Source organism: Amblyomma americanum, chromosome 3, assembly GCF_052857255.1.
Source record: "Amblyomma americanum isolate KBUSLIRL-KWMA chromosome 3, ASM5285725v1, whole genome shotgun sequence".
NCBI classification, from domain to species: Eukaryota; Metazoa; Arthropoda; class Arachnida; order Ixodida; family Ixodidae; genus Amblyomma; species Amblyomma americanum.
Genome location: NC_135499.1, coordinates 195,895,177 through 195,919,921, shown reverse-complemented (window position 1 = coordinate 195,919,921; position 24,745 = coordinate 195,895,177). Strand labels below are relative to the sequence as shown.

The 24,745-nt window shown below is 46.6% G+C and overlaps 1 protein-coding gene across 2 annotated transcripts in view; it reads left to right on the top strand.

Moving 5' to 3' along the window:
- LOC144125799 (integrin alpha-9-like) overlaps window positions 1-23,201 on the top strand; it is a 44,679-nt gene extending 21,478 nt beyond the window's left edge. For both annotated transcript variants that reach the window (XM_077659507.1, XM_077659508.1), the window contains exons 9-27: window positions 844-918; window positions 1,588-1,731; window positions 2,079-2,181; window positions 2,860-2,954; window positions 4,193-4,295; window positions 5,799-5,844; window positions 5,953-6,113; window positions 7,480-7,640; window positions 9,711-9,842; window positions 9,967-10,046; window positions 10,762-10,984; window positions 11,643-11,797; window positions 13,776-13,845; window positions 14,456-14,563; window positions 17,157-17,387; window positions 18,001-18,123; window positions 18,883-18,981; window positions 19,607-19,729; window positions 20,261-23,201. In XM_077659507.1, coding sequence (XP_077515633.1) covers window positions 844-918; window positions 1,588-1,731; window positions 2,079-2,181; window positions 2,860-2,954; window positions 4,193-4,295; window positions 5,799-5,844; window positions 5,953-6,113; window positions 7,480-7,640; window positions 9,711-9,842; window positions 9,967-10,046; window positions 10,762-10,984; window positions 11,643-11,797; window positions 13,776-13,845; window positions 14,456-14,563; window positions 17,157-17,387; window positions 18,001-18,123; window positions 18,883-18,981; window positions 19,607-19,729; window positions 20,261-20,470 — 2,442 coding nt within the window. In that variant the 3' untranslated portion in view covers window positions 20,471-23,201. The remainder of the gene's footprint in view (window positions 1-843; window positions 919-1,587; window positions 1,732-2,078; window positions 2,182-2,859; window positions 2,955-4,192; window positions 4,296-5,798; window positions 5,845-5,952; window positions 6,114-7,479; window positions 7,641-9,710; window positions 9,843-9,966; window positions 10,047-10,761; window positions 10,985-11,642; window positions 11,798-13,775; window positions 13,846-14,455; window positions 14,564-17,156; window positions 17,388-18,000; window positions 18,124-18,882; window positions 18,982-19,606; window positions 19,730-20,260) is intronic.
- The last annotated feature ends 1,544 nt before the right edge of the window (window positions 23,202-24,745 follow it).

Here is a 24,745-nt window from a genome sequence, read left to right as displayed (position 1 = left end):
GCATCGGTCACATTGATTGTCTATATCCTAACTATATTTTATAGTTCAATTGCCGTCAAGCCCGCTATGGCTAAGCTGCTGCGAACTGCCTGTCACCATTTGAATATATTTTTCATTCTTGAAGTAGACAGTGGCATGAAAGACTAGAGTGGGGGAGGGGAGCCATAAAATTAATGCAGAGGATGCATTAAGCTTCTATTCAGCTATACGCCCCACCACATTGAAAACAAAGTGCTGGGAAAGCGTCAGATCATCAGGAGCTGGGTTCACAAGTTTGTTCGTCCGCAAAGCTCTCCGCACGTATCAGAACGGTACTTTATTATTCGGCAATCTGGATCATTGCTATTGTCAAAAAGGACGGTACCCGACCCGCTAGCCAATAACAAATTGATCTTGTGTATATACTGCGTATTTAGGAAGGCCTTGCTGGTTGCACCGTGCCAGTCGCACGCATGGTGGTGCTTGCACCGGTTTGTATTGTATGCAGTGCGTGCATGCCCTGCAGCGAATGGCCGTACACGTTACGGGACCCCACATGAGCGGCATACGCTTTGTGGTGTTTGCTATACATAAAAGGTGCACTTTGACAACGCGGGACGCATGGCCTAAATAAACGAGAGATAATTGCTTACCTAATGCTTCTTACATGCAAGACAAGCACATCCGCGCAGAACACTTTCGCTGTCTCTTGGCACCGCATGGCTTTTAGGCAATGATTGATATCACTGCGAAACTTCCTAGTTCTTCCCTACCCCTACAACGCCGTAGGTACCAATACACAATTTCGTACTTCTCTTTTTTTTCCGCGCGCTTACAAAGACACTGGGATGTTTGCCTCGACAGGTGTTCCTGTTCGGCATCGAAGGCCCGGGAAATGACCGGAGCGTGATAATCAAGAGCCGCCTGACCGGATCGCAGGTAAGCTTCGACCATCGGCTGGACTGCTCCATATTTGTCGTTCGCTTGCCACCGGCGCTTCGTGTGTCTTTCATATCATATTACTCTGACTCCATTTCATCGGACTTTGTGTTTCATTAAACAGGCTTTCGCTCTCTGCTGATGTTCTTCGCGTGGTTTGAACCGCGGAGCGATAAATCTTTCTGAATAAAATGAACCAGTATATCGGCCTGAATGGGGACCATTTGCTGAAATTGGTACAGACACGTGAGAGATTCAGGCGCGCGTGCAAGAATCGATAGTTTTCAAGAACTTTGTCTGAGAGGACTCTGGCATGCGCGTCGATCCGTTGGACCACCGCTTACCTGGTGCCTCTGGCTGGAGGTGTTTGCGCCGCCCGCGACTCACCTTTTTTTCTGTGAACGTGCCTCGCTCTTGCAGCTTGCGCATGTGACCTGCCATTCATCGTGGCGAAAGTCGTCGTCATCGGGCCGGTTACCTCTCCCTGCAGGACAAACGCCTCTCTTATTGATCTTTAATTTTTATCCCTGTCCTACGACCGCTGCGACCGCCCTATCCCCGCAGATGCCTTAATCTCGTCTCCCGACCTGAGTCTCTGCTGTCCCTTGCTACTTTTGCCTTAGCCTCCTAGGCTCACAAGCGACCTAACTCCTTCTTCCTCTGGCTCAGATGTGCGAGTACTTCGGGGCGTCCCTGGCGGCCACCGACCTGGACGGTGACGGCATCGACGACCTGCTCGTGGGCGCGCCCATGCACTCCATCCCTGACGGCCAGGACGAAGGACGCGTCTACGTCTTCCGCAGCAACGGCGTCGTGAGTGCACAAACACCTCGTACAAGTATATAAACTATCCGGTTAGGCTATGCTCTGTTTCGGCAAAGCGCTGCACCGCTCTACAAGCGAGAGCCAATCAATGCCCCAGGTTCACAAAGCTGTAAACTAGTCTTGCATTCTTTCGCATTATCTCTTTCTTCCTTTCTTCTTTTTATGAAGAAAGGGGAATACCACAGAGCCGGAACAGCTCGCGCTTTTGTTGTCAGTGTTGCAAATAAACGAATAAAACAAAATAAGCGCGCAGTGCAAGTACATAGCGTCGAAACATTAGGGACAGACTGTTCTCTGAGCGGCATGCACCTCCGCTCTTTCTTTCTCCCTGAAAGGGTTTGTACGCCTCGGGTCACCTGGAGGGGCACCGAGCAACGGCTGGCCGCTTCGGAACGACCATCGCCAAAGTTGGAGACCTGAACCTGGACGGAATTCAAGGTGGGTACGTTGAAGGCACCGCCTGGACGAGCAATAATATCTAAAAAAGGGGGTGGGAGTAAAAACAGGGAGGGCCAACCACCAGGCAGTATCGAGATGAGAGCACTCTCTTGCAGCGTAATTATCAACGGTTTTGTGAACACATGTGGCCCCTAGTAAAGCAAAGTGAAATATTTACTGCGATGACAACTGAATGCTCCGTACTTATTCGTATTCGACGTTTGTACGCACAACGTTTGGCTGACTTTCGACCGTAACTTTTTCTGAGCCACTAACACCGCCTTTAAGGAATCTTCGTAGAAAGCATTGTTTTTCATTTTGCTAATTTTTTAACCCAGACTGATTTATAGAAAATAGTGGTTGATGGAAAAAAAAGGGCGAGAGCGCGAACTAGCTGATTTTTAAAACAAAATTTCGCAGTTGTTTTTGCGAACAGTCACCTATGCCTCACATTTCATCCGCCGAGGGACGCCTGTTCCTTAGCACTGAGACTAGATGTGAATCGATATGCGTGGGCGCACGGGATGAAAGGCGAGCGGACAGGATGTTGAGCATGTGCTCAAGTCGTGGCCTTCGCAACGCGATGAGCTGTCTCAGAGTGTTTCATGCGGTGCATGATTCAAGGTGTATCGCGCTCGTGTCACCGGGGGCACCGGCCTCACCTTGCCGTCCTTGCAGACGTGGCGATCGGCGCACCTTACGAGAACGACGTGGGAGCCGTGTATATCTACCACGGGTCACCCACGCTCGGCGAAAGGACCGTCTACACGCAGGTGAGGTCAAAGGGCACCGCGTTGATTTTGCGCTTTTCGACATAGGAAAAGGCCAGCTTCAGCGCGCCGCATCAGCTAACAAAACACGCAAGCGTTGCACCGTGTTTAACTCCTCTGTATACAAGCAGAAGCAAAAAGCAATCCGAAGCGGACACTGACATCAAGTTTCACTTTCGCGCTACATTGAGGGATTAGGGAGACGCGCGCTTTGCTTATATAAGTCTGGTTGTATCAAAACATCTTTGGTAAATGTCTGCATGAGCTAAGTACATGGTGTAATTCCCACCGAGCGTCTCGCTGACATACAGTGACGTTCCGCCCACCGATGTTGTCCATGTGTGTGCCCTCAATCGATCCATGTTACACTGTGTCCACACGTCACCGATGAGCCATTGTATTTGGCAATATATTTTGTAAATATTAGAAAGGTGGTAAGAGATTGTGCGCGAGTACATATGCACGCATCTGCGTGCTCCTGGCATTGCTGTTTAACGGATTTTCCGTCGGTCCCCTTTAGTGTTATATGTCCCACGTGCCTCGGGGTCTCCTTCGAGCCGTCTATTCCGGCAGATACAGCACCCGTAATCCTTCAAATTTCTGGAGGCTGCGAACTCTCTTCCTCACAACCCAAAAGCTTGCAGCTATTGAGTCGATATCATGAACTCTCGACCACACTACATAACAACAAAACATATGGCAAAGTTAATTTTGGCCAAGGCTGTCATTTATGCTGAAAACAAAGCCACGTGGTCGTCGCCAAATTTGTCCCTGCTAACAAGCTCCTCAAATCATGTATGCGCGCTTAAATGCCTGCTTCCAGCTTGCAAACAGCATGTACAGTCTCGCTCGAAAGTCTTTAGGCCACACGGCTTGCTTTTGAGCCTTTCAGTTAGACATTTGCTGAACACCATAAGTTGTAAATCTCCGAAGAGGGAGAAAACCTCCTGCTGTCACCCTGCGAACTTTTAGACCTAAGCGGGTGCCGTAGGTGCCCGAGCAAGGTGCTCAAAAGAAGACCTCGTGATCTTGAAGTTACGTTACGATGATACGTACCGTCCAAGCGCAATGCCAGGACTGCCGTGCCCACTCAAGTCCAGACATCATTCGTTGAGGGCTAGTCACTGTGTGCCGAAGTGTTTCTAGGCTGATACGGCTGGCTGCCGGCCGTGGTGAAACTGTGTTACCCAGAAAACTCTCAATCTTTTCCTCATTCTTTTGTTTCCCCTCTGCGTGCGCAGAGAATAGACGCGAGCGCCGTGGCGTCACGCATCGGGTCTCCGCTGAAGGGATTCGGCATTAGCATCTCCAAGGGCCTCGACGTCGACTCGAACCATTACGAAGGTGGGCACTGCCTGGGCTTTTGTGGGCCTTTTCGTACACTGTCGCGGGCATCACACTGATCTATTTCGTCAAAAGAACCTAGCGGTCATTAAATATGCCAGTTGGTGAAAACAGAAAACAAGAATGTAATCACAACTGGCATTCACACGAGCGTAGCCACATGGCCACACAACTTTCGCGGTACTTAATAATTTTCTTAACCTTCCTCATTATCTGAAAAATCTGTGTAGCCTTTATGATTGCGCTCAAAAAAAGAAATGTAATTATTTTTCTATAGAGATGTCAATCCTTTAGGAGTCCTCTGACTCATGGGACAAAGTATGGTAATGGAGTATCTGCATTTACGAAGGCACATGTGTGTTGCGTCTTGTGCTTGCAGGGTGGGCGCTTCGTTTTTATGGCACGGTGCTGAAGTTGAATTTTTGCGTAGTCATGACTACGCCATCCACCGAATGTAGAAGAATGGATTTTTGGGCAGCACAACTGGACGTTACTGGACTTCCTTCGAGAGTCCAGTTTGTTTCCATATTTGTAAATAATGCTTTATGCCTGCAGGCACACTGTCGCAATTAAAAAAGGTAAATCACAAAGCTACCTTACTCGCTGCATTTCGCAGCCCGTTGTGCCGTCACTGTGTCAACAGACATTTCTTCCTAAATGTTTTTGTAGAAAAGAATTTAAACACATGTGGTAGCGGCACTTGCTTCAAATGAAATGAACATACTGCTGCTACCAGTAATACGAACCTTTGTTCGTTCTTTGTTTTCGCATAAATTACAATTCACAGTACTTATAACACAAATTTTCTGTAACACTAAATAAGTAGAAAATTATGAGTGTGTGAGTGAGTGAAAAACTTTACTGAGCTCTAGATTCGCTGGTCTTCTGCGGTCTTCAGATGGCTTCGTCCATCATCTTGCACAACGATCGGTTGCCCTTAGTCCAGGGCTCCGCTAGATGCTGCTGCCAGTTGTGCTCGCCGAATTGGACCTTCTTGGTCGACCAGGCGATCGCTGGAGAGCACTCCCTCACATTGCTCCGCACTCGGGTTTGGTATAACGGGCACCACGTCTGTCTTCCGGCATGCCCACGTTATGTGATACAGCGTGGGTGTTTCGTGGCACTAGGGGCATTTGTCATTGCATTGTGTGGGATACATTTTGCTGAGCACGTTTAGGTTCGGGTACGAGCCCTCCACGCGACAGAGTCCTCTTTGCTAAGGAAGTTGTGCGGTGGTGGATACCGCTTTCTGCAGCCCTTGTAGTAATTTAGTATCGCCGAATAGTCTTGGGCGACTACTGACCGCTTAGCCCCGGAGAGCATTCCCGCGCGCAAGCTAAAAAAATAAACTGAATTTAATTTGACTGAAAAATACAGCAAGGAGCTTTTTTTTCCCTCTCTCTGATTGTCGACACAAGATTTTATCAGACTTTTTTTTTTTCAGCAGATTGTCCCACGCGTAATCACTTAAGCTGACTTTTACTTCTGGTTTCTACTTTACAGACATCCTAATCGGATCTTACATGACGGACAGCGCGGTGCTTTTCAGGTGAGTTACTATAGCTGATCTTCGCTGAAAAGGCCGTAAATATAAGCTGGCCAACTTGAAGCGAGTCATTTTGATTTCGAGTAACTTTGCTACATGCCGTTTTACCAGATCTCGCCCGATCGCTCAGCTAAAAGGTTCCATCGTCTCTGATATTGGAATGATCACGGCCGACTTAGATAAATGCGAAATCTCTGGAGGAGCCAAATTCTCGTGCTTCAAGCTGACCGCCTGCATCGAGTACTCTGGAAAGTTCGTCAACAACACGGCCGGTGAGTGTGCTGTTTTGGTCGGCTCATCGGTGTCGTTGCCTGCTCAGTATTTCAGCTCGCTGTTTTCCTTTTTCGTTCTCAGTGCTCTTACTTTTGTATTCTGCGACTAAAACGCGTGTACGAAAGAAAACATTCGTGCTTCTCACGTTTAGCTTCGTCGCTGGAAAGTGTTAGCCTCGTTTGATGCAACCCTTGTTAACATCTGGGAAGGAAAAAAATTGTGTCATAATCAACAACCGCGGACACAAATGTACAGTTCGCAGATACTGAAATTTGAGCGGATATAACTAAATGGCAACAACCCCTATGCATTCAAGGACTCTAGCTCGTTAAGTGACATCGGTATTGAACTGGTTTGTGTCGTGTCCGCAGGATGAGCATTCACAACGTGCGAGTCACGTTCTTGTTCCCTTGGGTAAACGCAAGGCCGCTAAGCAAACGCCTGTTCGCGTATAAGTTTATTCTGGCAGTATAAGTAACAGGCTCCTGGAAATCCATACAGACTCGATAAGTAAATGAAAGCTATAAGCAAAAATTGGCAAACAGGACTAACTATGCCATTTACCAAATCATAGGAAGAAAAGCGGTAAGAACAATCAGAAGACACGTCATGAAAACGTAATGCAATTTTTTGATTATTTGAAAAACCTCAGTGCACGTTTGCTTCATTTCGCTCTCTTTTATTCTACTGGGAGGGTTCCATCCTTCTCTGAAGTTCTGGGACGGCGTACTATAAAAAAATATTTTCCTTCGATTCTGCGCCATTGTTATCACCCGCCAAGCTTACTGGCTGATCCTGGCTATAAACGGAGGCGTGGTAGAGCCTGAGCCAAAGCAAAGATGGCAAAGAAATAGAATCAGCATAGAATCGTCGAATTATCCCGGCTCTGCTTCTTATTTTGTGTGTATGTGTGCATCCGGCCCTCTCTTCGTGGTGTGAACGAAGAGGTGATGTGATATACTACTGTAACCTATTGTCGACGGGTTCGAGCGAAAAATGTGGCGCTTTTTCTCATTCCAAGCTGGTCTGGTTTGGTTTGGTTTATGGGAATTTAACGTCCCAAAGCGACTCAGGCTATGAGGGACGCCGTAGTGAAGGGCTCCGGAAATTTCTACCACCTGGGGTTCTTTAACGTGCGCTGACAGCGCACAGTACACGGGCCTCTAGAATTTCGCCTCCATCTAAATTCGACCGCCGCGGCCGGGATGGAACCCGCGTCTTTCAAATCAGCAGACGAGCGCCACAACCACTGAGCCACCGCGGCGGTTCAAGCTGGTCTGTTTCTCAATAGGTTCCAAAGCAAAGGAGTACACTGGTGCTAATATACCACGTTCGTGAAGTGACCCACCCGTTGCTTGATTGCAGAAGTGGAGACGGAGCTGACGCTGGATGTGAACCGTGGGGCAGAGAACCGTCCCGTGCGAGGTTTCATGTTTCGCGACCAAACCCGCGTGGACAAGTACAGCTCGATGGTGCAGGCCAGGAAAGGACACACGACGTGCGAGAATAGGCTCGTCTACCTCGACGTAAGTTTGCACCATCATGGATGCGTGTTTCAACAGCGCAAAACACAGGGAGGAAGGAAAACAAAGAGTACGTTACACGCTTTGGAATTACCAGCCGACGGCAGAGGTGTGAGCGTAGACGTGGGCCAAGGGGGGCAGTGGGCTTCTTAAACTGACAAGTGGGAGGGGGGGGGGGGGCGCAGATTTCGCCTCATATAGTTCCCTGCTACCCAGTATACATGAACGGGTGCGCAATAAATTCCCCCCCCCCCCTTCCCCCCATGAAAAGCCTTCCGTGTCTACCAATGTTATCACTTTGTCGTCTTACTGAACATATCTCTTTGCTGTTCAGTTCATGATACTTCCCATATGACTTCTCAAAACAGCTGACTGGTCACTTTGTGCAGCATGCCGTATTCATAACTCACCGGGCTCCCCGGCAAACTATGTCGCATGTATGATGTAGTCATCATTGAAAGGGGCTGAGCGGATACATTAAAAGCCTTCCACCCTTCGTTTGTGATGCAAGAATGTATGTTGAAATTTAGATGGCGTTCATATCTGCCCAGTTTCTACGCATTAAAACGTCGGCAGACGACGCGCCTCACGATGACGTAAGGAGCGCGACCTCTAACTGTAGCGTTTATTGGGACATATAATCACTAGAATACGTGGCTAGGGCAAGCAGTAAGGTTTCTGTGCTGCACGGTGCGTAGTTTCTGCCAGAAGCTCCTTGAACAGTCGGAAGTGCACATGTTGACGCAGCTACGAGCGCTGTAAAGTGGCATATGAAAGCGACACATGAAAAGAACAGCCTGCTTACCTGCGTTCCTCGCGGAATGCGCCTTGCCCAGTGTAGGTTTTGCGGGCAATAAAAGCAAAACTAGACAAAACGGGAAGGCATAAAATTAAAGCTACAAACGCCAGCCAGCTCGGTGGTGCCGCTATAATGATGTCAGCGGATGACGTCAACGTGGTCCAGTTCACGGGGCTGCTTGTATGCTCATTTTGAGTCATACCTCTCCAAAAACTTTCGGCATTTACAGGCCCCAAACGTCAGAGTGAAATGGAGACGAGGTAGTAGCACTCTAGGCTCGGACGGCGGATATGGCGCAAAGCATAATGTCATCTGCGTGCACTGACGTTGAAGGTGATGTCAGGGATATGGTGCGACAAAACAGATTCGAATTTTTTTTCAATGTAATCAGTGCATGGGGAGGTAGGGGGTGCCGGTCGCCACCACAAAAATTTGCCAGGTCACAGAAAAATTTGACTACGGCTCCGTTCGGACCCTGATGAAGCAGATATGTTTTATGAGAGTGCAGCTGTCATTGAGGCCCTTCGATGGCAGTCCATCACATTTTATTCATGTATTTTATTTTTACAAATAGCAATCTCACATCTGCATAATGTCTACGCCACTATTTATGCCCCCCTTTCTTTCTTGCTCCTACACCCCTCCCCCCAACACCACCACGAATGTCCTGGCGCCGTCCCTGAGTGTAATATTGTGTCACCTGTCGTGTAGCGTAATACGCAGTGGAAGCGTGTCCGAAGAATGTAATGTTCTCCTGACTAAGCGAAAGACCAAACGAAGAAATAATCGCTGCATGATGGGAGATTAACGACAGGACTCTGGTCATTCGCGCTCATTTAAGTACACTCGGGGACAAAAGTCTGGAGACCACATGTTCCTCAAACGAAGCCAATAGCTCTGCTATTAACCGGCGGCTTGTGGAGGTGAATGTCAAAATTTTGTTTTTTCATCTCCACAAGTGCGGTCTCCAGCCGCTGGCTAATAATGGAGCTATCGACTTCGTTTCAGGAGCACGTGGTCTCCAGACTTTTGTCCCCGACTGTACAACACAGCGGCACTGATGACAAGAAAGAAGTGGAAACAGTGGTCAAAAACCATTTTTATTGACAAATCTGACAGTAACAACATACTGATCAGAATTATAACCAAGTCTCCATGAAAGAACAAACCGAGCAATCGGACCTTATGAAGAACAATCGCTCAAAACAGCAAAAGGAGCTCACACTGAGCGACAGAAAAACCTGGTCATAATTTTCTTCTCTCTGTTCCGACAGGAAAGCTTTGTCGACCCGCTCATTCCGTTAGTTGTGCGGCTGGAGTACCGCCTCCGCGACACCAACGACCAGCGCTGGTGCCCCACCTGCCCGGTTCCCGATAGGGGCTTCCCGCTGGCTGTCACCAAGACGGTAAGCCGTTCCCTCGCCGATGGAACTTGTTTCGTCGATTATACCAAAAAAAAAACGAGCGATCTTACTAAACACTCACCAGACTGCTTATAAGAAACGTATTTTGTCGCGTATTTGTGTGCAGATTCCATATCAGCACGGCTGTGGATCGGACGAGGTGTGTCGAGCGAATCTGAAGCTGGACGTCAATATGATCGGTTACGAGTGAGTATACTCGATCGTTATCGATCGCATAACTGCTTAAAAAGTGTGCCAGTCAGTTGACTCCTGATATAATTATCGCAAAAATATTCTACTGGCACCAGTTTTTTCGGCGATCTAACGGGGCTTCTAGGACATCGGAGGAAAAAAAAATTATTTTCACGTTGGTCCTGGCATTTTATTAAACTTTCACTTCGAAGAGGCCGTTAGAAAGCCTGTATAGTCACAGCTTCATAGAAGCCCTATTCCAGCCTGTCGAACCAGCGCAACTGTCTTGAAGATGAGTCATGAGGAAAGGACAAGAGCATTAACAGTCTCACTTAATGTTGGACACCTCAACTGTGCCGTTAGGGAAAGGATGAAGGATGGAGTGAAAGAAGGAAGACAGAAAGTGGTGCTATAGTGGCGTGCTTCGGAATAATTATCACATGGGGATCTTTAACGTGCACTGACATGGCACAGCATAAATGAGGGGACGCATAAAGACATGAAAAGGGGAGAGGGAGAGAAGTGCCGGTGCACATTATGCTCGGTCAAGGGGGTGCGTGGATGGGCGGACTCCAACGGTTCAACCCAGGTAAGCTCGGAACCCTGGTGCCTAACTCCCCACACAACTGGTAGCGCGAACTTTAGTGCGAACTAGCTTTGGTCATGGAAACTGTGCTTGGCCGAGAATCCTACACAACTCCTCTTCCAAACACGATGCGGTCCTTTGCAGTGGAAACCCGCTGGTGGTCGGCGAGCGGCGCGACCTGTCGCTGTCGCTTTTCGTGGAGAACGCTGGCGCCACGGACCCGGCGTACTTGGCCCGCGTGGTGGTGACGCTGCCCGACAGCGTGCGGGTGGTGAACAAGGACCGCTGCAGCGTCCAGCAGGACCCGGCACGCCAGAGGTCCGTCATCGTCTGCGACGCCGGAAACCCCCTGCGGCCATCGAGGAACGTACGTATCTACTATTACACGTCTACACCAACGCTGCAGTATAGAAGTAGACTCAAACTTGTTCCCTTCGTAGTAAAACGCTTTTCCCCTCTCTGAGGTGCTGCGTTACGAATACTGCGGTCGACGCCTGACACTTTATAGCATTTCACGTGCAACGTTTCCAAACTGAATATTAATAATATTACCATGGATTATGACTTTCTACTATTGGCTTTGGCGTGTTCATCCGCAATAGGACGAATGCAGAAACGTCCGAGTGCTGTAACGTCTAGGAACCCTTGGTGGTCCAAACTATTCTGCCGCCATCCGCGTTTGCATCACGGCCCAACGTGTGGCTTTGGAACATAAGGACACACACTTTTATTAATTTCCTTTCCTTCTGGAATAGGGGGGTAGCGTCATGATCCGAAGCCGTGAAATATGTCACCTGGCGCCGCCTCTTTGTTCTTTGGCTAAGTCCCAGCTCGGGCAGTTTGCCGACTTTAGGCTTCGAATAGCTACTAACTAAATGCGGAGCCTTGTAATCTACAGCCGCGAATCACCGGCAGCAAGGTACAACCGTGGCGCATGCCCTTGTCTTGTGTTATGACGTGCTATGTGAGTCAACCCGGGCGTCTCGCTGGCGTTGAAAACCGCATGCCGCGTTCGGCTTCTGCAGGCGTTCTTCCTACTGAAGTTGGACATGAGTCAGGTCGAGGATACGTTCAACTTGACCGCCGAAGCGACGACGACCAGCGAAGAGGCCTCGCCGAGCGACAACAAGGTCGTGCTCACGCTGCCTTTCATACACCAGGCGGACATCTCCATGCACGGGTGAGTTGATCATCTACACACTCGGCCTTCGATCGTCACACGCATTTGCTCATGTCTCACCTACGAACAAAAAAGAATGGGAAGTAGCCTTAGAGAGGGCGCCTATATCTGCACCAGGCAGAGGCGTAGCCGGGGGGGTCACGCACCGCTGATGACCAAAACAACCACTGGCGCCGGAAGTCATTCTGGATTTTGTCACCTACAGTGTCTTTTTCAGACTAGAAAAGACATTTTGGAGCGAACATTGCTAACTCGGGTTGGAGTTTTTGGCAACGCCCATTACATGGAGTCATGTAACGCAAGGGGTCCCATCCTAGCACAAACTTTCAGGGGCCTATCGATGGCTCGCTGTTGCGACTAAAATTTCGGTGCAATTACTCGCAATACATGACCGGTGACAACTGCTACTGCGCAGCACACTGGAACAAAGGACAGCGTCATTAAGATTTTTCCCTGGCCATTGCATATGTACAAAAATGTAAAGGTTCTTGGACGACAAACATTCATTAAAATATTTGTCATCTACTTGCTAATTTCATGGCTATTACGTTTTTCATATCAGCGACATGCACTGCTTTTGCTGGTTCCGGACCGATATAGTTCTAGACTTCGTGTGATATTTTCTTTACTTATTAAATACGCAAAAACATGGAACCATTGGTATCAGTTATGTCTGCCACGAGTGAACGATAAGGGGATAGTTGGTATGACATGATTACAAGACATAAAACTGACCAGGGGACAAGACACAGGAGAGAAGCAAACAGGACGAGCTCGTCCTGTTTGCTTCTCTCCCGTGTCTTGTCGCCTGCTCAGTTTTATGTCTTGTAATCATGTCTACCACGATTTTTGAGACACACGAATACATTCTTTTATTTTTAAAACTGCATATTTCACTTGTCTAGACAGTGCGTAGCATTATCTAATACACAATGGCATTGGCAATGCAGTTATTTTTGTTGCGTTTGATCCTTCCACAAATTCTATAAGGAGGCTGCGCTGCAACATCAGCCACCCCCCCACCCCCCACCCCCTGAACAAAATTTCTGGCTACGGCGCTGGCACCACGGCACGGGAAGAAACGCCTAGCTACGCGACCAAAAAGTAAATGGCATACAGAGGGGGAATTAAAGATCACTTGAAGCAGATTGTGATCGAATTTGCTATTATCTTGGGAAAGCAGGATTGGCAGGGGATGTCCACACCATGTGGTACGTGTCCGCAAACACTTCCCAAAGTGTGGGAACTCACGTGAAAAGGTAGAATTGAAATGTTTAAGCACTGCCGGACACAGTACCACGCTGGTGTAGAGGCGAAGAAGCCGGCGCTCCTCCGCCTTGTCTTTACACGGGGGTGGGTATCGGCCGTGAGACGTTTGATACAGGAGAGAGATCTCCTGAAAAGTAATAGCCGGAGTGAAATCAGGAGCCGGATCAGGCAGCGGGTGATGCGACGCCCGGTGGTTCAGCGCGCGGGCGGTAGCGTCCGCTACCTTATTCCCCGCGTGTGCTGGGGCCCAGATGATGGTGCGCCGGGTTGGCAAACCCTGGTACCCACATCTATGAGGCGGATCGACTGCGCGGGAACTGTACATTCATAAGCACGTTGAAAAATGGCGTGGCGCGACATTCTTGAATAACATATAGCACATGTGAGTATTCCTCCATGGTAATACCTTCCAGCACGCTATCAGTGCAGTGAAGAAAGACAGACCCCAAAAGACGAAGAAACGGGAGCTCCGACGTAAGGCGGTTGAAGGCCTCTTCAAATCTGACCGCAAATGAAAAAAAGTAATAATAAAGGTTAGTCCCCGGTTATGCTTTCACGCGAAGTGGCCTATACAACACGCTACGAGTGCAGGTATATCATGCAGATGGAACAAATAATATTTGAACACTGGATTTTAATACATCTTAATACAATATGTGGGAACTCTTTTCGTTCAGGTGCTAAAATTCTGCACTTAAATTTTTCGCAGGAGAGCGAAGCCAGAGGTGGTCACCTTCAATGCAGAGACAAAGTCGATTCAAATGGAACATGGTTTCGTCGTAAGTGCCTTTCTTTTCATTGCATTTATTTTTTGCTTACGTATACAGTGCATGTTATGTCTACGGGTGACGCCTGTGTTACCGAAAACCCTGTGATAAAATCGAGCGAAACTTTTTCCTTACGTTTGTCTTCCAGTGCAGAGATTTTTGAGACCATAACTTTAACATTGCTGCCGTGCTTATTAAATTTTTAAACGAGATCCCGCTGGCAAACTTTATGAAAGTTTGGCAACGGACAGAGTGCGAAAGCGGACCACAGTACCCAAGTTATCCTCAAAACTCACGTACCGATTCCGTCAGAAATCGATGGTCTGTACAGTTTTATTGGTTCTTTGTAGGTAAAAGCATATGGCGTTCGCCCGGGACAAGTGACCGCCAACAATGCTCCACAGCTGGAATAAGGACTAATGCGGTGCTTATGAAGCGCACTCTGTTTCCTCAATATAGTTCTGTAACGAGCAATTAATAGGCTGCATGTATAGTGTCTCATTTGATTTCAAGAACCAGTATTCGTTGTTATGTAAGCATTGCAAAGAAGAAGAAAAGACAAAAAGGCGGCCGACTTGAGATAACTTTGCCTGAATGGCATGCGCCCTTTTTCTCTTTACAGCTTGCCAAGCAGTACGCAAGTCCAATACAACAGGTTCAGCTGTCTATTCGAGTCCCATACGTCTTCAGCGAATCGGAGAATCCCATCGCCTACGTCAGGCAAATCAGGGTATTTACGATGATTACTATTTCTACACAATGAAATGAACATTGAAGGCCTCACTTGATCTTATTCAACGGGTAGACTGTGCACCGCCGTAAACATTACAGCTAGTAGTTACATGGCCTTACGAGGCGCATAGCACTCACAAGCGGAGCGGAGAAATATGTTTTCCTTCCTTAAGCACTGCCCCTCTACTGCGCCATCATGCCGCAATGCTGCAGCCAGCGTTGGGTCTGGTTGCATAGCGCCTGCCGTGGCCCTGGAAAGCGGTGCGATGCTCCCAGAGATGTAACTCAAGGGGAAAATGAGGAAAGGATGTGAGTTGAGGGGGGGCGCTGCAAAAGCTAAATAGTGTAGCACACTTAATTTATCCACTCACGTTCCGGGCTTAGGGAAGACCCTTTCGGAATGACGCCGCTCTTAAAGGAGTATAGACACCTAAAATTTGGGTGCGCGTTTTCTTGTTTGTAAAAATACGTAAGGCTCTGTCATACATGGATTACCACCTGGTATTCTCCTACGACCGCTAAATAATTTATAATCGCATTTCTTTTTCGTGCTGTTTTGGTTTCGGTTTCAACAGCCGAAAGATGACTGTGACGTCAACGTGTACTTACAGGTCACGCGAGACATTAAAAAACTGCAATATAATCGCTGCTTCCTCATTCGTTGTCATTCCAGCTCTTGAGGAAGGCTCACTTGAGCACTGCAGTAAACTGAAACGATGAAGCAGCAATGAGATGGACGTTTTTTCGTGCCTCACGTGACACAAAAGCACTTTTTGACGTCACAGCCATCTTTAAGCTAATGAAACCGAAACAGCATGACAGAAAAAATTTGATCATAAATTATTTAGTGGTCGTAGGCGAATATCACATGCTGATTCATGCGTAATATTGTCTTCCGCATCATTATAGAGAAAAAAAAACCATGCCACCAAAGTTAGGTGCCTATACTCCTTTAAGGCGCCATGTGCAGTCTTCGAGGTATTTCTTAAGATGATAACAATAAATCTGTCCAAATATTTCTAATTTACTTCACCCATTAAACAAAAGTGGCGCTCCAACGTTGTGTTTTCCTTTTTCATTTTACGCCTCTATTGACAATTAGCTTCCACACTTTTTTTTCTTCGGTACAGTGCAAAGAAATTTCCGACGATTATGCTTTTCAGCAATGCGATTTTTGAGCGCAGCTGCTGTGATACTCCAGTAGAACCGTAGGCGACGGCATACGGAACACGCAGTGCCGAACGGAGGCGGCTGTGGATTTCGACTTGGCAGTGCGCACAGCGTTCCACCGCCGATGATCCTCGCCTTGGGGGAACGGCCAGCGCGCTACTCTGGCGCCATCCCTGGCGACCGATGACGTCATCAGCGAGCAAACGACGGCGCTCCGACCAACACCGAACCGCGCTACCCTGAGGCCGCGAGTCACTACCGCGCAGCCTACCTTTACGCCAAACCCTTCTCTGCTTTCCACATCGCGCTCTCTTCGCTGTCGCCGTCTTTCATCGTCCGCTGCGTTCCACCCTCGGTTACCACAACGCCGGCGAGGCACTCGTGTGCTCAAAAAAGAAAGTGCCTCCACAGTGATAATTTAGTTGTTTACTATCCTCTAAAAAAGAAGGTGCTACGCAGTCAGTGTTGAACCTTGGTCGCTTCGTAGCCTTCTTTCCTCCATGCTTCGTGGAATGTTAATTCGAACATGTCGTTGCATGCTGCATTCTAGGCCTTAGGCGAGTGAAACGCCTCAAATGTTGACGTCGCCACTTCGTTTCATATATTTTTTAAATTTCTGCAGCCGGCAGACCTTGCATAGTTTGACATGCGAAAAATTTCTAATACCGAATTAGGTGTAAAGCGCATAGCACAAACAGTTAAATACAGGAAAGGAAACTGCCGGATATATTGTTCTCCTCCAAAAAAAGGTGCCATCGATGGTTGTACAACCCTCTCCTCCAAGTGGTTCTCGGAGGCAGCGGCAGCCAGAAATTTTCAATGGGAAAACCACTCTGAATCCGCATTTTTCGACAAAAATACCCGAGAAATACATAGTTCAAAAGGGACCCCAGCTCCGAGGAAGAGCTCAGTGAGGGTTTCAAGCAGATTGATCAACAGTCAGATTTGCCCAAAATGTTCTTACGCCATTATTATCAGCATCACTAGTCACGTAAGTACTGTATGACAAAGATCTCTCACAAAATTTTCCCATACCCCATTCTTAGCGCCAACTGCCCAGCCCCCAGATTCCAGCCTTATCATTCCATCTGAGCTCCTCAAATGCATCGTCGCCTTAAAAGACCACATGCTTTTGCACATCAAGCGTCCTGCTGAAATCGAATTTCTCTTCTTAGCATCCGGTATAAGGTATCAAAAGCTCACGTTTGTCCTCTTCACAACCTTACCGCCTCGAAGCATCTGCCCACAAGCAGGGTGGATCGGTCACATATTTTGCTTTTGAGTCATTTCATATCTCCCACATCAGTTAGCTGGAGCCAGTATTCACGTTACCGACTCTTTGAAACCTGATTTTGAACTGCTAGCTCTATAAAAAGAGAAAGGACGCAAGCGCAATTTCCGGTTCCTCCTTTGTCCTGAAGGTGTTTCAGGGCGAGCTGTTTGTGCCCGGAACCTGTCGCAACGTGGAAGGGTTCATCAGGCCCGACGAGGACGACCAGGCGGGGCGCAACAGAGAAGACGATTCGGGCTCCGACGTGCTTGCCACGCGCAACGGTAGCCTGGGCGGCCGCGTCCAGCGGTCGGTGCCCGAAGACGACTCTCCCCACTCAGAGAGGCTCACCGCTCTGCTGTACCATAACATACCGCCCCTGGTAAGGTTTAGTTGTGCTCGCAAATGCGCAGGAAATGTATGCCGCATGTGCGCGACTTCTGTATGCTGTTTTCTTCACATTTACTTTATTGAATGGAGTAAACGTTAATTTAGAGGTTATTCAATTACACTGCCGTTACAATCACCAATATTGCGACTAACTTCCGGTTGGAGCAACTAAACCACAAGGCACTGTGCAAACAGAGTTCCGAAAAACTGTGCCAGCTCGCTGAGAGCTTGGAAACCTATGATTTTCACATGTGCATTTCCCTTCTCAACGCTGGGTGCTGGTAGCACCGCATCTCGCTTGTGTCAAGTTCTCGTAAATCTACAACTGTAGAATCCAATCACTTTGCTTGTTCTTACGATTGTCTTGGTCCGCACCTCTCAAAAGTGATAGGTTTATCGTATTCAATGGGCAGAAACAAAGATAATGCAGAAGGGAGTGAAATGCATTCGTCTGTGTCTTTTTTTAATACAGAAGCTGGGGGGATGTCAAGCGAAACGCCCTGTAACTGTTGTTGACCCATGTGACTGATCTGTTGTATTGGTGTGCCTACACCATTAGTTTAAGTCCATGCACACCAGTAACTAAGTGAGACCTCTTCCCGCAGAACTGCAAGACGTCGCTGTGCCACGAAGTCAGGTGCAACTTCGGGCCGTTTTTGAATAAACAGAAAATAGCACAAATCACATTGACGGTCGTCTTCAACTTGGAGGAGTTCATCAGACAAGCAGTAAGTAGCAAAAACTGAACTTCGCGCTAAGGACATGCTGTTGTTGAATATTGTTTTCTCCTTTCTAGAGGTTTTCATGCTAATCATTTCGCAGGACGTGCACACTATTTGTGACAAGTCTTGTCACCTTCTGCGCTGCAATTTTGCACAGCGTCTTCGTCTCTCTAAAACAGCTGTATTCAGCAACATATCCCATATCACAAAAACACTGTTGCAAAGTGTACCGGAGGATTGTATGTAAACGAGATTTTCGAGGGGAACCTGAAACCAGACAAGCATGAAATCAGCGATTTCATGCACCATTTAAAGAAAGACATTTGGGGTTTTACTGATCAAAGATCATTACAGCAGAGACGTTCTTAAACTACTGCGAGTGCAGAAGTCATTTAAACCGCTGATAAGAACTAAGCTCTGTACATCTTGTTCAGTTTGATCTGCTGCTCGGTTGCTCGGCTGTTGAACCCAAGACGCGAGTTCAATCTCGGCTGTGGCGTCCGCGTGTTGGTGGAGGCGAAATTCATGACGCTGATGAGTGCGATGTCAGTGCAAGTTAAAGAACCATGGTCGAAATTTATCTGAAGCTCTCCACTACGACGTCCCTCATAGCCCATGTGCCATTTTGGGACATTAAACCCGACATACCATACCATACCACACCATACCATTCTGTTAAATTTTCACTTCTGCGGCAGCATGAAGTATTAACAGTGCTTTCTCTGCACCATACATGTGTGAGTCCTCTTTTTACCTGCTTTTCAGGGTACTTGGTACGCGTTCAGTGTTGGTTCCGAAGGCTACCTGAAGATTTTGGACAACACCACCTTCGTGACTGATCCTAACTCTCGAAAGGAGATACGTGTAAGAAGTGCCACTACATCATAGTGACAGCCTTGTCTTTTTTGTACATTTTTGTGTTCTCCAGGAAGTGGGGTATATTTGTTTTGGACGCAAATAAAAAATAGCAGTACTCAGCTGAGAATTACCTTTCTGGGGATCAATATATTGCAAAATGTTCCAGAAGGGAAAACGTGCTAACCCATAACCTATTTCATTTGATCTAAAAGTCTTCTTAATGGCATAAAGAACGAAATCAAACATATCTATCATTGTGCATGACTCCACAGTGTTCGATATCTTTATGAAGTTACTAAATCCAACCTTGTAAGCATTGGAGAATTTTGCTGCAGACTTACTTTGCGTATCATGTACTGAGGCAGGTAACTATAAGTCGTCAAAGAAATGAATACATAACGCGCGATAAATATAGGCATCTAACGCCATTTTCTGTCTTCACCATGTGCTGCACTGATATCTAGAGTGGAGCTAATTGTTCCGTGTACTTCTTGTGTTCTTCCTTAAGATTCTTTTTCTTTTTTTGCACCATAGTTTTTTTGTGTAATACTGCGGTCACTTTTGTGCGCTGACCTTGAAAAGAACGAAAACAACTATGAGCAAAGCAAAAGAAAATCATCTCTTTTGGCAGGTGGCCACCGTCTTTCAGAAGGAGGGTCCTCCGCCCGCGCAGAAGGTGGCCGCTTGGATCATCGCAGTGAGCGCCTTCTCGGGCCTTATCCTATTCTCTCTGATCATCGCCGGGCTGATTCACGTATGTACATTACTGCACACCCTGAAACTTACGAGGCAGCTTGAACGCTGCATGTAACTTGTGCCTGAATGAATGTAGATGAATCTGCAGCAAGTTCGCATTTTTCACTTATCTACGCACTCAGCCAGCTAGAGTATACGCATACGGACATGGACAGCTCCGTCTCAAAAGCCGTGTTGGCACTTAGGGATCATTCTTCAAGAAGCGATAAGAAGTTCGGTATTGCAAATATATTGATATAAAGCTAAATTTCTCCTTATTTCAATCTAATATCTCGATATGTCAGATGTGCAACGCCTCCCAGGAGACCAACTGTGGCTTTTGTATAGTCGCAGTCACTGAAAAGCACCCGTCAGCCACATTTACCTGTTTCATTTCCATTGAAATAGTGGCCATTGGACGCAAACATTTTCTGTATGATCAGAGCACAGCTGCTGAACCGATAGTACACACTCAGAACCCTCTGGCCTTGTGATGTTCAGCACACTCCATCACGCTCTCAGTATTGCCGTACGTTTCATTGCTCTGCAGCTGGGCTTCTTCCGCCGGCGGCAACGCGAGGCCCTCGAGAAGCTTCTGAAGGAGGAGAACGACAACGAGTGGAACGAGTTTGCCGTAACCAAGGCTGACGTGGAGGCGGAGAAGGAGTTTTTCCGCAAGAGCATGATGATGGGCGCCATCGACCTGAGCGCACTCCAGGATCTGGAAGGCAGCACTGAAGACGTCAAGGACCTCGGATGAGCATGACTTTACAAGCAGTTCTTCAATATTTACCGACATTCGACACGTCACCCTCCAGTATGCCATTGGGATCAGTGGAGTGCACAGTGTGTCTTATGAACTTGTTCCGTACGTGGACCCAAGTTTGCCACTCTGCCCGCTGTTTTCTTGTGACACTGTTCCGTGCCAGGGCTGGCGGAGGACAGTGATATCTTTCGTCGGTCTGCCTGCACATCATGTGATGACCATGCAAAGTTCAATGATTTCTGCGCTGTGTTTTGCCACTGGTAAACTCGGCCATAGGAAAGATAGAGCCTTGCATAAATGCCGCACTATTACGTGCTTAATGCAGGTCACAAAACCTGATGAAAAGAAAAGAAAAACGCGACTGCTCACTGTGACATCATTTTGCCGTCAAACGAGTGGAGTGATCGAATAATGATGGCTTGCTCAGTGCCAAACGGCGAAGATACACGCACCAAATATTGTTTATTTAGGAGAGTGCCACTACTCAAACTTTGAAGAGACACATCAGTATCACACTCATTCATAGCACCAAAGTTAGAAGCCAACTGTATCTTGTGCATCCCGCAATCCTGTTTTTGTCCCGAGTAAAGTAATTGAACCCGATCCACACAGTTGCCTCTCTGGTAATTTGCAAGTGAGGTGGGCATCTAGTGCTTAATTTAACCTCCCTATATATACTTACTCTTCTTTTCTTAGCTGCAGGCCTTCGGGCCGGCCAAATCAAATTCAAAACTCTTCATTCATTCATTTTGCGCACTAGAAAACTCAACAGCAGGCGTCATCAACATTCGCATGAATAACAATTTCAGAAAGCCCATGAGAAAACTGTTCATGTGTCCCACGGAAACCGGCATCTTTGTTTAAAAAATCAACGCGATTACTTTATTATCACATTTCCAGGAGGTTCTACAGTGATGCCATCATACGGTTTTGTGTTGATGAGTTCGCACAGTGGTCGGACAAAGCGCAACTCGTTTCTATTTTAATGTAATGAAAGGCTGGTAACCAATTTTCTCATTTTCTATTTATGCTCATGTGACCAGCAGCGACTAGTCTCACAGGGATTAAGCGCAGATCGCCCCGCAATAATTGCAAGTGCTCAGTGCCACATGTACCTGCTACTTAAACGGCCACTAAGCATACCGGGAGTGAGCACATTAAGCGCTTTAGATTCCTATGACATTCAAGAAGCACAAGAAGAAATTATATCTATATCGACTTAAGTTCACCATATTTAAAGTTGAAATAAATAACATGTGCATTGTGCCAATGTCATTGCAAGCTGGAAGGCATATCAATATATGCTCTCAATGCTGCAGTGAAAAGAGGGAGTGGAAGTACCATCGGTTCTTTGTTGCAATTAATATGTCATATTCACAGTGTAATATTTGTGCTGTAGTATATTATAAAGCCAGCTTAGAACGGATGCACTTAGCGAACTCAAAACATGCACTTTTGTTGTGTTTTTGTTTTGTTTTTTACCTTCGAAAGAGAAAGCTTTTGTTTCTCCTTGGCATCTGGTGTTTTTCTCATTTCTTCCTGAGTTGAATAGCCCCGGACTCACGGTCTTAGAACATAAGTTTTCCATGGTCACACTCAGTTGAAGCAGCGTGGCAGCATCCGAGAATAGTTATTTAAGGGAAGAAATTGCCTTTCACCTGACAGTGTGGTGTCTGCCGATAACATGTATGACCTTTCTTTTTTTCAAGCATATGTCATGTGATCACGAGCAAACAAAGGTTCTCATATGAGTGAGTTCCAGTCACTGCAGGCTAATGAAAGAAATCTGCACTTTAAGATACATTTATTTCGTCACACTTGCCACGCCGCTCGCAAGAAATTCGTGATCTGAATGGTAAATGTTCGCTGTTGGTTGTTTAGGTTCGGTTATATCGAACTAACCAACATTAAAATGTCGTTCAGATAAAACCGTAGTTCGCTATCCAGAGGTGAGATGAGTGTGCTATATGGTGCTCAACACGCGTGCAGAAATTGTTTGCTATTTGAGCGTGGTTTTGCCGAGCGAGAGGTTACTCTTCCCAGCACTTTTGTCTCGAGCTGAATGCTACGTTTGCAATCTTCTGAGCCATTCCAGATGTTTCGTCCTCTGTATCAGAGTTCCATTCAGTGCACCACTAATCAATCAGGTTTCTTGTTTCGCTACTTCACGTGAACCGACCTTTCAATGTTTACTGTTGATCATGACTTCATGATATCTGTGATTCGCGTGCATGATCTCGTCCAAGAGCAAACACTGTGTGCTAGTGTTCATGACATGTTTTGTTCTTCACGATTTTCGTTATGTTCTTTACGTGTCTCACCTGTTTCACAGTAACTTGTTATTCTATTTGTGCTGTCTTGAATAGCCTTCTCGAATAGTCCTCATTTTATTACTGCAACAATTGTGTTAACTGACCATGCATGCTCAGGTGCATGTAATGCTCAGGTGCTAAATTCAGGTATTTATTGCTTTCTCCTGTCATCCTGCTTACAGCAACATTTATGACATTTATATACACCTGCTCGTATAAGAACTTAGAGCATATGGAAAACATGTGTTTCACTTCAGTCAAACTTAGTGATAAAATCACTAGATAGCAGGTCAGTGCTGAATTTTCGCTGTTGACAAGTGCTTTCTTGTAGTATATTACTCCACTGACTGTTCATGGCCAAAGTGACAATGTCTTTGAGTATGTAAATAAATATGTACTTTTACTAAAACTTACCGGTTACTTTTATTGCAGCTCTACTTTCTCTGTGTTCACATTCACACTGTTTCCATTTGAAAAACTCCCCATCGACCCCACCTTTTAATACCCGCTACGCTAATTGGCAAAAGAATTGCAGGTCTGCTGACTATTGCATTACCTGTGGAAGGAAAATGAACTATTTAGGATTGTTCAAACATTGCAGAGTTCTGTTGATAGCTGACAGTGATCACAGGTCACGCTTTCAACTACTAATGTTTGAATACTGGCTGCTGGAGAGAACGCGATTTTCATACGGAGTTTTGTAGGGAGCACAGTTAAAGCTTGCACCCTGCTTTCACGTCTAAGGAACCTCACTTTGTGTACCTTACTTCCAAAACCTGAATCTTTGTTAAGAGTTCACTTTAAAGAAAAGATTTTGCATGCATGCTTCAGAATTCAGCTTTATCAAATATCTTCACTGGCTAAGCAAAAGCAATTGTTTGATGCCCATAATCTATGTCAGGTCTACGTTTAGCGCAGGTCATCGTGGTAGGTGTCAGTTTTGCTGGCGATTTTTATTATGTGAGTCTTACACCGTGATTATGTGTCATCATCATCAGCCGAATTACGCATACTGTGCAGGACAAATTCAGAAATATTTGCTATTTCTTCTATTAACCCTGTCCTGTGCCATCTGCTGCCACTTTAAGCGTGCAAACTTCCTAATCTCGTCCGGCCACCTGACTTTCTAATGTCCCCTGCTGCGCTAGCCTTCTCTTGAAATCCAGTCCGTTACCCTTCATGACCATCAGTCATGAATGGTAAGGGTCATGGAGGGCCTTCACATTAAACGCCCTGTCTATGCGATTTCTTCTTCCTGATTTCGACAAGGATTTCATTTCCTCGCATTAGTTCCCTGACCCATTCTGCTTTCTTCCTGCCTACCAACGTTACACCTATCGTGTTCCTTATCATAGTTCATTGTCCTGAATTTAAGTTCAACCATTTCCATCAGCCTTCACATTTCGATCTCGCAGGAGAGTACCGGTAAGATGCAGCTGCTGTATACATTTCTCTTCTTTCTGCACAATAATTTTTACATCCACAGTCCTGCTTTGCCTCTCTCGGTCATTTCTAACATTTTGGACTGAGTTAATTCAACAGATCAGCTGTTACCTGATCATCATCAGCTGCTTTCCCTCTTTGCATTGTGTCTAAGGACCTCTTTACCTCCTGCTTTGTTACCGGCGGGATATTCAATTTCTCTGCGCTGCTGTTCCAGCTTTGTCGTTTTGATTACTTCGACTACTGCACAGATCTCTGCAGAACTCCTCAAATACCTTGAATAACTTATCCATATTGGTAACAACAAGCCCTCCTTGTCTCTGAATGCGTAAATCTCACTTTGCCTATGCCTAGTTTTCTCTCCATTGCTTTCAGCTAAATTGCTTCTGTTCTATGGAGCATGATTGATCCTCTACACATTATGGTTCCTTATTACGGTTATCTTACGTTTATTAACTCTGATAGCTCGGTCGGTTCTGTACTATCTATACGGTTAGAGGCTTCCATGACACGG